The 17,705-nt window shown below is 39.0% G+C and overlaps 2 protein-coding genes across 2 annotated transcripts in view; one reads left to right on the top strand and one right to left on the bottom strand.

Annotated features, from left to right (window-relative positions):
• LOC104964844 (gamma-aminobutyric acid type B receptor subunit 1) overlaps positions 1-8,579 on the top strand; it is an 81,824-nt gene extending 73,245 nt beyond the window's left edge. The window contains exons 21-24 of the mRNA XM_010793729.1: positions 1,326-1,453; positions 3,624-3,752; positions 4,860-5,003; positions 6,517-8,579. Of these exons, the coding sequence (XP_010792031.1) occupies positions 1,326-1,453; positions 3,624-3,752; positions 4,860-5,003; positions 6,517-6,801 (686 nt within the window). The 3' untranslated portion in view covers positions 6,802-8,579. The remainder of the gene's footprint in view (positions 1-1,325; positions 1,454-3,623; positions 3,753-4,859; positions 5,004-6,516) is intronic.
• A 1,427-nt stretch (positions 8,580-10,006) lies between these two features.
• Positions 10,007-11,732, bottom strand: tnfb (tumor necrosis factor b (TNF superfamily, member 2)). Its single transcript, XM_010793724.1, has 4 exons — positions 11,467-11,732; positions 11,298-11,352; positions 11,124-11,183; positions 10,007-10,861 (listed from the first exon to the last, which is right to left on the bottom strand). Exons 1-4 carry the CDS (start codon positions 11,653-11,655, stop codon positions 10,404-10,406), a joined length of 762 nt encoding a protein of 253 aa, XP_010792026.1. The 5' UTR covers positions 11,656-11,732; the 3' UTR covers positions 10,007-10,403.
• Between the last annotated feature and the right edge of the window lie 5,973 nt (positions 11,733-17,705).

Below are 17,705 nucleotides of genomic sequence, written 5' to 3'. Positions count from 1 at the left end.
TTCACTAAGAGCCAAGGGGGTCATTGTCATTCTCGCAGGGTTTTTCATATTCTTTTCATGTCCTAAAATATTCATTAATACGATCTCCTCATCCTGCAATGTGCATAAAATGTCCTTTGTTTAAGATGTATGTATATATATATAGCAGTGTTTCCATACATTGATTTTTTGGGCGGCTGCCACAATTAATGTTGTTCCGCCACAAATGGATCTCATAAAAAAAATATATTTATTAGTTAATTGTTTTGTTTTTTTGTTCTTTTTGGTAGTAATGGAATTGTGGTGGTGGGCTGATAATGGGGAGGTGGCTAGTTCAAATCCTGCCTGGAACACCACTACTTTTAGTGTGTGCCACTTGAGTAAGGCACTAGCCTCGGTACTCCAGGGAGAATGTTCCCTGGTTAATGGTCATTGTAGTCGCTTTTTGGAATAAGGGCGTCTGGGCTAAATGCCTGAATTGTAAATTGTAAATGATATTTTTGGGGAATCACCCCACCAGATCCTCAACTTCGGTGTGGTCTCACTCATTAAACAAGCACACAGAGCACAAGATCGTGTTACAGGTATAGCATGAACCGCTGTATTATCTATTTTGAGGGGGGGGTGGAATGTATGACCACCCAAATAGGTTAAGGGTCCCTTTGGCTTATGTCCTTGTCCCCGGATGGGGGGGAAGTGCGGTGCGGTGCGGTGCCCCCACAAATAGAATCAAATTCTGTGGGAAACACTGTACAGTATATATATATATATATATATATATATATATGTATCTTATATCTTGATCCAAAAAATAAATCTGTAGTTCAAATAGTATAAATATTGTATTCAAAAAAGCATAGTGCAGATTTTTCAGGGTTAGACAAATTCAGCAAATGAGTTCTGCAAAAAAAGGTCAAATTGCGCTCAGCTCCAAAACGTTATGGCTATGTTTTGCGCTGTATGGGATGGGTCAGAAAGCGGTGTCAAATGATGCTCAGTTCATGGTTGTGAACAGCTGTTTGTCATGTTAGTTGCTTAACCTCAATTCAGTTAAGATGTTACCGTAATAACTGTTTCCTACATGGAGACCAACAGGGCCACATTTTTGTCAATTTAAAAGACAACATTGTAAATGGTAAGCCAAACTGAATGCTGAAGCATTTGAGTTTTTCTTCAGGGAAGCATTCTTTATCTTTCTGTTACTTTGTCTTTCAAAATCTCACATTATTCAGCCTGCATTTGTTTCCATACAGTACTGTAGTTTCTTTTGATAATTGCCTCAGTTACATTACACATATCGTATTATATACCTTTCATGTTTTTCCACTGCTTCTTTCTTCTTGTAGGTGTGGTTTACGGCTACAAGGGTCTCCTGCTGCTCCTGGGGATATTCCTGGCCTACGAGACCAAGTCCGTCTCCACAGAGAAGATCAATGACCACCGGGCCGTGGGGATGGCTATTTACAATGTCGCTGTGAGTCCAAAAAAGAAATGGCACCGTCACGATTAAACTCCTGTTTCTGGATGCTGCCTTCTGCTAAAAGCACAATGAATAACTTTAACGTGGCTATAAATATGATTTTTATGACCCATATTATAAAATGGCCGTACTATAACTGTGGGTGGGTTAATCAATGCAACTGCCTCCATGATTACTCTGTCTGAGGCTCATGTTTTTTTTTTTTGCTTTACTGCTCATTTCAGAGCAAAAGAGGCAACAGACCAGTGTTGGATATTATATCTACACAAGCTTAAAAGCTTCATTCTCGAGGGGCTACTCTTGTTTCTGCTGTTTTGTTATATAAGTTAATGCAGTTCATAGATAACGTAATGCCCCCTTAATGCGTGTGGTGTATATTCCTTTTTTAAGTAGATAAGTGACTGAACATGACACAACAACACATTACAGTATATCCTATGAGGATAAAATGTAGTTCAAAGAATAAATAGGCTTTCGTCTCAAAATCAAGATTTCTAAATTCATCGTTTGCATCCATCTTTATAAATCACACAACACAAAGTCCCCTGTGGGCACAACAGAGTATTCATGTTTATGATTCCTTGCGAAACAACCTCTGGGATGTTCTGAACATTAAAGATTAATGATGTAGTATCAAATACAGAAATGTACATGTTGGGTACAATGATCGGTTAGAGCAATAGGAGACACAGAAACACTATATCAAATATTCAAGCTTTCCCAGAAGCACATGTTGAGCTTTGCTTCCTTAAAATGCAGATCCCTCCACGCGTTCTAATCCAAATCATAATACTTCCAGAACAGGCTGCTGTATGTACGAATCATACATGTTGATGCTTATGGTGGCTTTGAACGACCATCTCATGTGACCTTTCACGCAATAAATATTATTTCCAATTGGACTACCTGTTGAAATAAAAGTGAATAAGTCAAAATAAACTGAAAAGTGAAACACTAAATCTTTATAGTGCTGCAATCTCATGCTGAGCATAAACTGTATATGGGAAGGAAACTAAGTGCAGTTTGGGTTATGTGTTATGGTGTGTGTGTGTGTGTGTGTGTGTGTGTGTGTGTGTGTGTGTGTGTGTGTGTGTGTGTGTGTGTGTGTGTGTGTGTGTGTGGCAGGGATTGCATTCACACAGTGTTTTGTATGGAGCTGTTATACTGCCCTTTAGTCGGAATAGGTTTAAAATTGCACCAATTTAGCAACTAAAGTTCAGTGGTAAAAACGCAGCCGTCAATCCAAACCGTTTCTCTGCTTTTGTTAATAGCAAGCTACTCATCTTAAACGGAGGCACCTAGGATGCACTTTATTCTGCCATTATGTTCACTTTAGCCACTTTAGACAAATACTCGCTGCCATTTCCTGACACTCTTGACACACGGTAACTTTGTAATTGATGCAAAATCTACAGAAAAGTGGTTTTCTGTCACTTTAACTGCCAGAGGACTTTTTAGCTTTGATCAAAAGCAGGCAAACATTTTTTAATTTGTTTTTAAAAAGGCTTTTTTGCCAGAATTTCCTGCACTCTCCTTGATTTACTTTCAAAAAGATACGATTCTAATGACCATCCACCAATTATCAGCTTATACTTTAGTAATAAATAAAAGGATTGATGTTAATCCTCAGCCTCAGTCACCATGGATCCATCAATCATGGTTATTCATGAGAGCATTGAATGCAGCTCGCATGCTCATTTCATCACATGGTTCCGTAATGTGAGACGAGCCTAATGTTATTATTTTATGTTCTGATATAGACATCTCAGTTTTATGACGATGTCAATAGTTAATGGCGTCTGTGAAGAGCCCTCCTTCCTCTTCGCTAAGCTGTGAGCTCCAGGCTCTGATGAGATGACAATGTGGTGATTGTCAGCGCGCTGTAGCCACTTCAGTCATGACTTTTTAATGCTGTTTTCACATGGGAGCCCTCCCCGGAATGATAAACAGATGCCTAATGCTTTTATGCATGTGATTCCCCTCCCTTTCTCATTCTCTCACACTCCAACTCTACTTCATTCTGCACCTCCTTTCTTCTCACTTCCCCTGCTTTCTTTTTTCTCTCGACTTTAAACAACACTTTCTCCTCCTCCTTTCTTTTTTAACTTGTGTTTCTTTTCGTTTCCCTCCATCTGTTTCTGTCTCTCTCTCTGTCCTCCTGCAGGTGTTGTGCCTGATCACGGCTCCGGTGACCATGATCCTGACCTCGCAGCAGGACGCTTCCTTTGCCTTCGCTGCTCTGGCAGTCGTCTTCTCTGCCTACATCACTCTGGTGGTGCTCTTCGTACCCAAGGTGCTCTGACTCCACCCTGACACCTTTAGCAAAATGCTGCACCCACTAAAGGATTCACTTGTTTTGCACAAAGGTCAAAACGTGCCAATCTCAGTGTCTTTAGGGAAAAGGATGCCTGTACTGCAATGTGCATTCAAATGACAAAGCCCTGATTCTTCGTTCCGACTGAAAGCTGTTTTTTTATGTTGGGTGCAAAACAATATTGGTGTTTTTGTTTAATATTTGTATTAATAGTATAATATAATATAAGAAAAACAATGTTGGTTTATGAGAATCAAAGTCAAAAAGTAGAATACAATAATCCAATCAAAAGGCCTTACTCTGTACAACCTGCACATCTGTTTCTTTTTTGTCTTTGACACTGTAGGTGTTGTTTAAGAATTTTTTTTCGTATGTATTAAGCTATTAAAACTATATTTTGTTATTTAAAAAAAGTGTATCATGACATAAAAAAATAACAAAATGAAGAGTAAAGTATTCCACTAATGTCACACATAAATAATATTTAAAATGTCATAAAAAAAGGCCTTACTCTGTATAAACCTAGAAAATAAGACAAATCAAAACAAGAGAGATACAGGGAGGGTCCAGCAGTCAGGGGCCTGTGATGTTAAAGAAGTTAGGAAAGATTATAGAAATGATCAAAGTTAGCTCTCACTGAAGATCTAATCTCTTAATCTTCTAATCCGTCTATGATCTCACCATTATGGTAATAACCTGTGACATTTCACATTACTTTATGAATGTGTGCCTGCATTAAATAGTTGGTGTTAGGAAAACAAAATGATTTGACAAACAAGTGAGAAATGTTAATTGTTTAGTTTGGAATGAACAGAAGAAGAGCTGGGTTGTGCACATGATGCAGACAGAGGAAAGAGTGCCTACAGAAAATATAACCACATTAACAGAATATCCAATGGAAACACATCACAATAGAGAGCCAAGCACAACAAGAACGCCTTTAGCCTTCAGGCCATTGAGAGAGACTTGGCTTTAAGGGCTGCAGATATTAAAACAAATGTATAAGATGCATTATTCATTCAGCCAACCGTGCTCTCAAGCCTTATCTTTGTGCTTTATTGACTTCCTGTTCCTGTGGCGGTGCAGATGCGGCGTCTCATCACCCGCGGCGAGTGGCAGTCGGAGCAGCAGGACACTCTGAAGACCGGCTCGTCCACCAACAACAACGACGAGGAGAAGTCCCGACAGCTGGAGAGAGAGAACAGGGAGCTGCAGAAGATCATCCAGGAGGTGAGGCGTTATACCGACACTTACATAGTTTTATTAGTTTAAACAGGAAAAGGAATAACACATTACATTGTGACTTACAAATAGAGACATGTTTATGGAATCATGTATCCTTCATCGCTTTATAATGTATGCAATACATTTAAAGGTGGGGTAGGTAATTCACTTCAGAAACACTTTTTGTTATATTCCATGGAATGCTCTTAACATCCCGATAGCAATGCATACATGAAATGCTTTGACAAAAAATACATAAAAAAATCTGTGGAAGCCGTGGTACTGTAAAAAGCACGACCAATCATCTGAGCCGGCCCGGCTAAAATAACTGGATGGCCTACCTGTCTGTCAGCCTTCCATCTGTGCACAAACTTATCTCGTGCCCTCATTGGTCATGTGGGCGTTCGTGTGTGTTGGAGGAGGGGCTCTGTAAGGAAGGCTGAAGGAAAGGGCAGATTTTTCTCGGCTGCGTACTTTCAAATTCTAATGCACTCGAGCTGGTTTCTCCATTCTTACCTACCCTACCTTTAAGTATTTTTGATAATATAACATTATTTCCATAATTAGCTTTCACACTAAAAGATGTGAAAGATCGTTTTTAAGCATTCCTCTTTTATTCAATGTAATTATGAAAGTTTAGCTCCATGAAATTACTGCAAAAAAAGTAAAAAGGTTTGAAATGTCTTCAGTAAGTCACTTATATGTCTGAGAAAAAAATTATTTTCACGATTATTGACTTATAGTATAACCTATAATATATACGTGTTCATAAAAATCTATTCATAAAGTTTTAACTGTTCATATAATTGTTCACAACAAGAAACACATTACGTAATAGTTAAATAATTTCAATGAGGTTTAACAGCAGTGATGGATAAAGCAGCAAAGCTAACCTCAGCAGGTAAGACGTTCCAGAGATCTGGGATCTGCCATCCGATAAACGTGACGACATTTTGTTAACTGCTCATCATAGTTTCCCAGAGCCTCGGAACTCTGAGAGCAACAGTAGCAACAGTTTAATATATTTTATTTATTATCATATTCGGCCAGAAAAAGATGCAAATCCTCATTTGAGAAGCGGGAACTAGCTTAATGTTCTGCGTTTTTGCTTGAGAAATGACTATGGCGTGTAACTGTACTTATAAATGCTACACAAAGTTAAAAGATACCTGGATGTCTAGTTGAAAAGGGTTGTTTTAACTTAATTGAGTTTCAAAAGAACATTATGGAAAATGTCCCCGTGTAACCGATCCTGCTCTGCTAAAGGTGTCACTCCTTGTGTAAAATGCTTTTATTTATTTTTATTTAATTTACTATTACTAATTTATTTTTTATAATGATCTTATTTATTTCCTTATTTTAACTTAATTTTATTTTTTAATTAATTTTATTTCATATTCTGTTTTACCATATTATGATTTTTCATTTGAATGGAACATTTCAGGATATGTCTTGATTTGTAAAATTGAAAATAAAAAGTAAATATAACCGTGTCTCTCTTCTCTCGTTGTGTCTTCAGAAAGAAGAGAGAGTTTCCGCACTCCGCAACCAGCTGGCTGAGCGACAGGCTTTACGCAACCGCCGCAGACCCTCCTCTGGCCAGAATCAGAACCACAACACCCCCCCGCCCTCTTCCCAGCCCGACCCCAAGTCTCTGCTGCCCCCGCCCGGATACCCCAACCCCACCACGGACAATCACTCCCTCCCGCCTTCCTTCTCCAACTCCTCCAACCTTTACCCGGCCGACAGCAAGATGAGTCGCAACCACTGTCAGAACAGCCAGATCCCACTGCTGTACAAATAGGCAAGGCACCGGGAGAGGGGAGGGGAGTGTGGGGGGAGGGGAGTGTGTGGGGGGGGGGGGCAACAGTCACACACACACACAGGGACACAAAACACAATGACACACTGTGACTTTCACTTGTTTGGGGCACAGCGGTGTAGTGACACTGTTTTAAAAAAACGGCGTGGAAGCACAAATAAGTTCACAGGAGCGCTGTACACGCGGCAGCTTCGGGGGGGATTGCGCAGGTAACACCCGTTCCTCACAGTTTTGATCTCACTGCGTCCGACCCAGCAACGAGGCACTTGTGACTGTCCAGACTAGCAGCACTCGAGGTCCTTTTTTTTTCAAAGTGAACAGAAAGGTCTCTTAATCATTCCTCTCCCCCATTCGTTATCTCGTTCTGTTGTGGAGACACCTCGCCGAGGATCTTAAAAGGAAACGTTTGTGTCTTTGTTATATCGTCTCCACCGTTCGTCTCTCGAGTTTGTTGACTAGGCAAGCACACACAGTAGTGGTTTATATTGTTCTGTAATATCTGACCTGTTTTGTCATGGGGTTGTTGTTAAATGATTTGTTTACTTTTCAGGGGAGTTGTGGAAATGGAATTTACAAAAGGGACAAAGGATTGTAAAGTCCGCTGAGCGCCACCGCGTGGATACTGGTTTCACTGAAAGATGATAATGTGCATTATTAAATAGCCATAATTTAGAAAGGGCCTAAGAGCTTGGCATGTATGGATGTCTGTTGTCAAGACTGTGTATTCAAGTACAACACTGCATCTAAAAAAAACAAAACAGTCCTTTGCTGAATATTAACTAATTTCAAAGGAGGAAAGCTTTCTCATGTTAAGGGAAACTTTTGAAAGTTTTGCCATTTGCGATGATGTTTACATTGTATTTTTTGAGATTTGTGTTGTACCTTTTTAGCAGTAAAGAACAGTCGTAGCCATCAAATAACTCCCCCTGCTGCAGCCATAGTCAATGCAGCTGATTCTCACATTTTGTCGGGAAAACTCCAACATGCCAGAAGAATAGTTTGTACTTTCTTCCTCCTGGAACTGAAAGCCAATTTATATTTTTCACAGCAGCAGTGCGGTGAGACGTGGGGCTTCTATGATGGCTATTTCTGTGGGTCTTCAAAGAAAGCACAGTTTTTATACACATTATTCTTGTGAGCCTTTTTTTTTATAGGATGTTTTTCTTACGTTTTTCCATAACAGACAATCTGGATGGATGCTATATTTTATTTAATTTTTTTTCATTTTGCCTTTGGGTAAATTGTAAATGTATCAAAGAAGGATGTACGTAAAGTTATGTGACAAACTGTATTTATTCAGCAGTTAATCTGGAGGTACTATTTCATTCATGAGCTATTTCCAGATGTTATAAAAGCACTGATATCTGAACAGCTTTATCAGCAGGTAAAACAATACTTTGTCAAATATTTTTTCAAATATATATGTCAGTGCGCACTTTAAACTGAACAAACTATGGTTATTCCACTTCATGTTTGCTGGTATTCTAATACATTTTAGCTCAGGGTATGGAGGAGGACATCAATGAATGAAATAGGCCATATGTATTAACTGTGCAGTACCTGGAAGAGATAGTGTAACATACGAATGCAGACATCATTTAGGAGTTGTTCCATTATCTTGCACATATATGACAATATATATGGATTTGGGGATATTTGTATTCACTATATATAAGATCGTAAATGTTAATATATTTCAGAGTATGTGTATGCAAATATATGGGTACCATAAATAAAAATAATTGTTTTTTCATTGGGTATTTGTGTTTCAGTGATACCTTTCTTTCCACATCACTGAAAATACATAAACAAAAGGGAAGTACAGGGTTCATTTTTCAAACCACACTGTGAAGTCAAACTGAAACTGTAATGATTTTGTGGATTTTTTTCAGATGTTTTTCAGCTTGGGAAACGCTAGATCCTATTTGATGAGTTCGACCACAATTTCACAATTAATTTTAATTGCACAGCACAGCTTAATAACATCATCCACTAGATGTCACCTTTTATTTGTGGCTTCTTCTAACTCACTTTGACCTTTAGAGCAATTAACTCTGTTAGGTTGAGTTTATTTGTCTGTTGAACGTGATCATTTTTAACCGGGTCAGCCTGCGGGAGGCAAAGAGCAAACAAACCCAGAAGAATAAATCATTAAACAAAACTGGGAAACGGTTTTCAGCACAAGAGCAGCTGCGAAAGGCTAGCGGGAATGTTTTTACTGAGACATTAAGTGGATGTTTGTGGATAAAAAAGACACAAAAGTAGACAAATGGTTCCCAAGTACATCCGATATTTGTATAAAAAGTGCTTTTACATGATGACAATGTGACGAGGCCAGCTGTGCTGCAGGATAGCACATTATGCATACTGAATGCAGTCACACACACACACACACACACACACACACACACACACACACACACACACACACACACACACACACACACACACACACACACACACACACACACACACACTGAATGCACACACACACACACACACACACACACACACACACACACACACACACACACACACACACACACACACACACACACACACACACACTGCCATGTCATGTCTCTTTCCAGCTGACTGAAGATGAAGTATGTGGTAATAGAGGGAAAGGGGTTGCTGGTGTGGGGGAGGAGGCAGGTTGTGTGTGGGATCGGGGGTGGTGGGAGGGTGTCATTGGGGAAAACCCGCTCTGGGCTGAGGCTTCTGTGGGCCTCCACCTGACACAGCACTCAGCTACAGCACAGAAAAATAGGAAATTCCCCTCATCTTGTCTGATCTAACAAAGGAAGTATTTGCTGGCTGTGGAGGAATTTCAAAGCTGCTCTTGCCAAATTGTGTGTTGGCGTCTGTGTGTGTGTGTGTGTGTGTGTGTGTGTGTGTGTGTGTGTGTGTGTGTGTGTGTGTGTGTGGGCGTGTGTATGTGTATGTGTGTGTGTGTGTGTGTGTGTGTGTGTGTGTGTGTGTGTGTGTGTGTGTGTGTGAGAGAGCTACTGCCCTGGCTTGAGATGTTTGCCGACTCGACTTTCCTCTTACTATCTCGGCTTAGAAATGACTTCATCCTATGTAATTAGAAAAACTCATTGATCTTTTCTGTATATATTTTCTTTTAGGATTTTAATTAAACTCATGTTCACATTAACATATAAATACAATCTTGGACACCTATTACAAACAATTTAAATACAAATAAATACAAATAAATACAAACATGTGATAATAGTTGTGTACATAACTCTTGAACATAATCTCTTCAGTGAAGAGCTGTGTCTGTATCCGGTACAGCAGAGAAAGTCTAGCCTACAATCTCAGGTCAGCATAAATAATGTACAAAAAGCGCCTAAAATATATAAATAATGTTGCAAACTGTTACAGTTTATAGGATTTAAAAAAAAAGTCTGCACTGCCTGTTCGGCTACAAGTTTATCTCCATTGAGATTTAAACAGTTTTACATCACCATGGAGATGAATAATATCAAATGTAAGAAAAAAAATACACAATGTAAAAATAAAATGCCAGAACTTATGGCTTTGTATCGTATCTGTTACTATCACAGCATAGAGTAATTTCAAAGTGCAAACACACCAAAGAAGGTCCGTCCCTCGTCGGTCTCCAGCTCTGATAGCTGGTTGGTTTCCGTCCACAGTCGGTCTCCTCTGTTCAGCTGAAACACTGCGCCCAGATAAATGGCGTTGTACCACCCCTGTCCATCTCTGTAGCTGTCCACCTGTGCCGTGTTTTGGCAAGCCGACCTCACGGCGCTCATCAGAGAGGCTTTGCTGCTAATGGAGTCTGAGTAGCGCCAGATCCTGTGGCTGAGAGGTGTGAGGCCTTTACCCGCTCCCTCCTCGTCGCCATCGCTGCAGGACACTCTGAACGACGCCTGGCTGTAGACGAAGTACAGTCCTGTTTGTGGGATTACTATCTGGTTGTTCACCAGTCGAAAGCCGCCCTGAGCGAACGCTTGACCTTGACCGCTTCTCCACTCCAACTGGTCTTTCAAACTTTCACCTTCTTCGTAGATCCCTGAAAGAAGAGTAATAAGACACATTGTTAAAGCCCGGAAACATTTTGGTTGTTTTCTACAGAGGGCTTTCAATTATTACCAGAATTTGATTGAAGCCAATGAATAACTCGTGCAACAACTTCCTTAAAGTGCACCTGATCATCATACTTCTAAAAAGAAGGAAGCTAAAAATATCACAAAAGAGGAAGGAAGACTCTTTGAACGCTGCGATCATGAGCTCATTGTTGGCTGAGAACCGAATGAAACCAAGCCATGACTCACCTTCTAGATGCATGGCTGCCTTGGCTTTGCTGCTGAATCGCTTCAGTGTGGTGTGGGGATCTGAGGAGAGAAAGACAAATGTGAGCTTGTCTCAAATAATCAATAAAGCCCCAAGTATATCTAACAAACCACCTTTGGCATTTTTACTACATGAGCACCTGTGCATGTAATCACCTGTTTTCTCAGCTGTGTCCTTGTCGATCAGCGCATCTGTGTGGCCTGGTTGCGTCTGTAAGGAGAGAATATGACAAATGAATTACAAAATATAAACACAAAAAGTGCATTTCAGTAAAAATACAAGGTTTAAAAAGGTCAAATACAGAAAGACAGAGCTACTCCTTACCATGTTGTCTGGCCTTCCACTCCAGTACCAAGCAAACACTAGGATGCCCCCTACGCAAAGGGCCACGACAAGAAGGGCCACAGACAACTTTAATATCCGTTCTGTGGAGGACTTCTTTTCTACCAAGACCACCGTCCTCTGCTCAAGACCCATCTCCATGTCACTTGGTGCAGATGTGTAGGCCACCATACTGCAAATCCCTGATGTTAAATGTTTAAATTAAAAGCTCAAAATCTAGCAACTGAAACACTTTGCTGGATGCTGATGTTGATACTTCTCTCTTTGTGTTGCTATTGTGTTAAGAGTGAATTTCTGCCAGAGAGCTTGTAGTATTTATGCTGTGGCAGTGGCCTCTACAGTGGGGAAACTCCAGTGATGTCACAATGTAAGTGGAGACAGTGCAGCAGCAGCAGCAGTAGAGCGGCCTGAGCTATGGAGAGGAACTTGAACGGGAGGGAAAGTCACTGGAGTTTACCAGTGCCGAACCCAACGGGAGTCGTGGTTTCAGGATGGTAAAGTGGTTGATCTCTACTTTTAGGTTTCATAAAATGACATGCTACGTGCTATACCACACACATTGATACACAAACACACATAGTTATCCATGCACAAACATGAATAGGCTACTGTACACACACAGGGAGTCAGACACAAAGTCATAAACACATATTGATCTCATTACTGACTCGAGACACCCACAGCATGTAAGCTGTAACTGCTGAGGCTTACACAGAAATCCACCGACTCACCGACAACAAGAGGTCAGACCAGATGTTTTCTAACACCACAAAAATGTGTGGATTGTGTAAACATTTCACCTGTTTATTTCGTTTTTTATTTAGTTTTCAGCACTGTAACCACACTTTTAAGCAATCATAAGCACCATATAAACATGTAATGGTTTTACAAACTATCTTGTTGTTGTAAGCAGCTGTAAGGACATTTTCATTTGTATTATGCATTTGTATAATATTACAGTATGTGAAACATAATTCTCAGATTGCATGAAAAGTACTGTAGGTTAGATGAGTTTGTTTTTTCCCTTTTTTATGACTTCATACTTTTGAAATCCCTGATCTCAATCTCTAAAGAGAAAAGTGTTTTAAAAGCAAAACTTGGCAACACCGTCGTCTTTCTGTTTCAGAACTGTGAGTGATGCAACTGGACAAACTGGTTTTAGACTTCTCCTTATTGGCAACTGTCTCTGCCTTGGATTTTCCATTTCCCTTTTCTCACCTGACGTCTGACAACACAAGTGAGGGCATTTCATCACACATGCCTAAAATATCATTTCAGTTTTGTTTCCATTGTCCAGTGGATTTTTATTTTTAGCAACACTTTATTGATATTTTCCATTTAATTTCCCTTGTATTTGAATTATTTGCGTGGGTGTGTGTGTGTGTGTGTGTGTGTGTGTGTGTGTGTGTGTCTGTGTGTGCGTGCGTGCGTGCGTGCGTGCGTGCGTGCGTGCTTGCGTGTTTCCTCATGTGTGAAATCCGTGGTGGAATCACACCTCCGAATCTGACTGTTGCATTCCTACATGCAAACACAAACTGACCGCAAGGTATTGCAGAATGATATCATTCATCATCACCATCATCTTATGCGACAAGATGACACACACACACACACACACACACACACACACACACACACACACACACACACACACACACACACACACACACACACACACACACACACACACACACACACACACATACACGCACACACACAGAAAAACACACACTCACACACACACACACACACACACACACACACACACACACACACACACACACACACACACACACACACACACACACACACAATCACAAATCAGTCCTAGATTTAGCTAGACGGATCCAACTCCCAGGATATACTGTACATACAATGGAAAAACATATAATTTCCCCCAAATTATGAGTGGGAGAAATAGCCCATGAACTCTGACAAGTGGATCATCCTCACTGCAAACAATAGGGATGCTGTCATATCTGGAACATGTTCAAGTTTTACTAAAAATGGACACATAATCACACAAATAGACATTTGATAAAGTGCTTTTTCACCTGCTCAAGGGAGATTAACATGAACACATTCTCAAGCAGCATTGTTTATGCCATCATGGGTGAAGTAAATGTAAGTCACAAAGTTTATCCAAAATAATTGCATAAATGTAATGAGAAAAAGGAAAGGAAAGATATATGGGAATATAAAATATGATACATAAATAAACACACAGGAAAAAGAGTGTGATACAAATGTATATAACATTGCACATTATGTGGCACTACTGGCAGTTATGATGATAGCACATTCTTATGTAAACAGTCAAACATAAGATCTTTCCAGATCAAAGGGAAATAGATATACAATCATCAAACCAAGCCATGTATCCCTTAGTTCCCATACCTTGTTGATATTACCTGTGTTTCTTTTGTAAAATATAGGTCACTGAAATTGATATAAATAAATAAAAAGTGACAAATAACCATGATTTGCCCGAATGTGCTCTGAAATGACCACCTCATTCACTATAATTTATATCATGCTGTACAATCTGTTGAGCTTCAAAACATCCCCTTTCCCAGTCAGAGGTCATCTGTAATATGTAACTCACAAACACCCACTGGATTTGGTTGAGAGACAAATACCTCTTTTCATGGAGCCGGGGGAATATAGAACGGTAACTAAAGCTCCCCAGTGTGAGCCTTCATATCTGGGTGCCCTTTTCCTTCCCCTGTGAGCCTGAATCATTATCAGTCCTCTACTAATCGCATGGTGACATATTCCCAACATTGAACTCCCCCTGTGATATCTAGAAAAAAAATCCTTTTGTTCTTTGCTGATTTTGCTCTTAGATTGAATCATGAAATCCCAGGATGCGGTCATCAGGCTATGGAGCTCAGTCATAATTCCTTACAAAGATTGCATCAGGGCAAGAAGGAAACGATTTAGGAAAGAATAGCAAAAGGAGGACAGGGGGGCAAGGATGTAGGAAATGGAGAAAGGAAGCTGTCGTAGGCGAACAGCATTCAACGTTTATGCAGTGAGTTTCATTTTCGGATTTGACTGGTGACACAATCACAGGTGCCAGATTTTGAAGAAACAAAAAAGCCACATCAAGAAGGTTTTGTATTCCTTCTCATCATTCCTTCTTCAGTGTTGCTGTATGTGGGCTCAGTGCAAGATGTGGTTGTGAAAGGGAATAACCTGCGCCAAAATGAGGTTTCACTACAAAGGCACAGTGGCTTCTGCTGCCACTTGTCTGTATGTCTGGTGGCCTACATGCCTCCGCTAGGCCTCCAAAAATGTACGCTTTAAGTGTTTAACTCCTCGTTTCCTTATATTACCAAAAGATAAGATTAGGTGCTTATCTGAATCTGGGATTTTACATTATCCATTAGCCATAACCATGATATTAGCTATTTACAAACTCTAGAGGTTTACAGGGTCAACATTTTCATTGAACTAAGTGAAATACATTTGTTTGATTTCATTTGAGAAAGTGCCCCTGAGATAAGTATAATAAACATTAGAGGACATTCAAATGTTCTTACACAATATGTTTTAAATGTTACGTGTGTGAAAAAAGAAGGCATGAGGAAGCCACTGCTTTCCAGGGGCAGAATTTGCACTACTAGGATCAAAATATACCCCCTATTAAATGCAATATGAATGTGTCATGGTTGGATTGCCACAGCTTGTGTGATACAGCGAACAAACCGACAAAGATCCATAGTTTTCTTAAAAGGATTATACTCATTTATAACAATTTGTGTCCCATTGTTTAGAGTTTCTCTTATTATTTCTTATTGGTAATAATAATACGGTATAGCCTATTCAAGCTCCTTTTGGAGGTCAGGGAACATATAAACATTTCTTTAAAAAATTAAGATTGGGCAATCATTTCAAGTATATGGAAAGGTATTTTAAAGAAAACACAGGAAAGTTTTTCTGTGGTTGTGCATTCAAGGATTACCAATATTATGGATGCCCTACATTTCAGTTTAACCTTCATTCACATCGAGCGTTTCAAATAAAATGCCTAATTTGTCAACTTGTCTGATGATTAAATAATCCATTAAAATATAAATATTATATATTTTATAACAAATATTATTAATTTATTCTTAAAACTGGGCCAAACAATCAATTGATTATTCTAAACTAGGAAATACTGAGATGTTACTACAGCCATAGTTTATATAGCCTAGCAGGTTTTTTTTAACAGACGGAATATAAATAATCTGTTAACTCTATCTAGTGTGTTCACAGGCGTTACACATTTCTAAAATTGGAGCAACATTAGCATTCAGTTGACTTGTAGTCTGGTCCTGTTCACCTGAAGCAGGTAAGGATAAAATCCACAGTTTTTTAACTCTCATTTTATTTTACATGCTCGACGTGTTCACCAACTGACTTTAGCCGCTAACAGTCTGGCCGCTATGTAGTTTAGGATAAGTGGGTTAGCCAGCTAGCTTAGCTCTGCTTTTCGGTATCAAGAAGCTAACGATAACCATGGTAACCCATGCTGCGCTGCTAGCTAGATTAGCATAATTCTACCTACAAACTGTCCTACTTACTGACAAAGTTAACAATAAAGTGACTTATGATATAGAGCAATATTTAGTGTAACGTTACTGGTAAAAAACAAGATGAGTCGGATCCTTTCGAAACATGACAAAGCACATAAAGCCATGGTTGTAAGCTAAGTGTATTTAGCAATAGAACAATTAAGATACAAGCAATTTAAAAGTGGGCCATGGCAATCAAAGAACACAATACTGCATTAAAAAAAACAAAAACGAGAACAAGCCCCAAAAAAATAAAAATGTTTAAGCCATGTATTAAATGAGTTTTAACACATTTCAGTTATTGAGGGAGCGTGTTTTACAAAGATGAGTAGCATAGAAACTAATAATTGATTATGACGAATACAATATGTCTTGGCTGTGCCTGTGTCAAACAATTGAATTCAAAATGTAGACAAATGTCACAGTGACTGAGAGACATTTGCAATGCGTGCAGTACTGTTACTTTTAGAGTTTAAGACCTTTGACATTTGAAGACTTGCAAACACTTTCTCAGTTTCACTTCTACTGCTGTTCCTTTTAGCAGAAGTTGATGGTAAAAGTACTAAAAGGCATTTAAAAATATATTGCTGAGAAGAAAAGCATTGTTTCCAGCTTTCCCCAGTGCCTGGGAATTTAAATGCCACATTCCAGTCCAAGGTCCACTTCTCTAATCTCTCGGGGTTATAGTCTGGCATTTCATAAATGTAAATCTTTGTCAATTGATTCCCCTTACTCTTGTTGTTGATATATCAACAAGAGTAGGATGTAGATGTTTGTGGTCATCAAGTCTTAACTTTGTTTCAACAAAGTCAAAATCAAAGGTCAGAGCCAATTTAGACCATTAACTCAAACATAACAGCTTTGATCTAAAATGATAAAATCCACAATTAAAAAGAGAAATTCTCTAGTCCAATATTTGCTCTCAGAAAATGTACACTATCATAAGATTAACAGTTGGTTCAGCATGCACATGTGACAAAAGATAAAAATCAAGCAAGCCAAAACATAAATACACAGAAACCCCCAATATAATAAAGGAATCCTTTCGTAATGAATTAAAGTCAGACGATTGACATTTGGGAATATTGTTACTGACAAGTCAGAGGAAGTGATGGATGTTTTTTCTCTCGTTTTGTAGCACTGCATGCAAACACATCCTTCACATAACAAAAATAGCTAATTATAGCTGATATCATCTCATGGTGGCGTGCATGAGGCAAGTGTGAGGCACAGGAAGCGTCAGTTTTCACACAATCTGTATTATCTTATCTTATCCTTTAATATCATAACCTCTATAGCCCATATCACATGTTTCGTAAAAGGTGTTTAATTATAAACACTTTGCAAACTTGATAAAAAGTTAATTGAAACATTCATATAATAAAATCAAAACTTTTATATATAATGTAAATATGTGATACACTAGTGTTGGACAAGTTACTTTTAAAAAATAACTAGTAATAGTTATAGTTACTGCTCTCAAAAAAGTAACTAGTTACTTTATTAGTTACTAAATTATAAAAGTAACTAGTAACAAGTTACTTTACTTTAAAAATAATAACAATAAAAATAAAAGTTTTTGTGTTGTTTTTTGTTGACTAGTTCTCTGACATACAACCAACCGTCCTGTACGACCCCGGCGGTAGCGTTGCGAGTTCA

The sequence above is a fragment of the Notothenia coriiceps genome, unplaced genomic scaffold, assembly GCF_000735185.1.
Source record: "Notothenia coriiceps isolate Sejong01 unplaced genomic scaffold, NC01 NC01_scaffold00037244, whole genome shotgun sequence".
NCBI lineage: Eukaryota > Metazoa > Chordata > Actinopteri > Perciformes > Nototheniidae > Notothenia > Notothenia coriiceps.
Note: the sequence above shows the minus strand (reverse complement) of the source record. Positions and strands in the feature narration are given on the sequence as shown.

What these genes read in the sequence shown, in the direction of transcription:
- tnfb (XM_010793724.1), bottom strand. Translation starts at nt 11,655, where the DNA reads ATGGTGGCCTACACATCTGCACCAAGTGACATGGAGATGGGTCTTGAG. An exon ending in GTGGAAGGCCAGACAACATG is followed by an intron (nt 11,353 to 11,466) that starts GTAAGGAGTAGC and finishes CTCTCCTTACAG; the next exon opens with ACGCAACCAGGCCACACAGA. An exon ending in GGACACAGCTGAGAAAACAG is followed by an intron (nt 11,184 to 11,297) that starts GTGATTACATGC and finishes TTCTCTCCTCAG; the next exon opens with ATCCCCACACCACACTGAAG.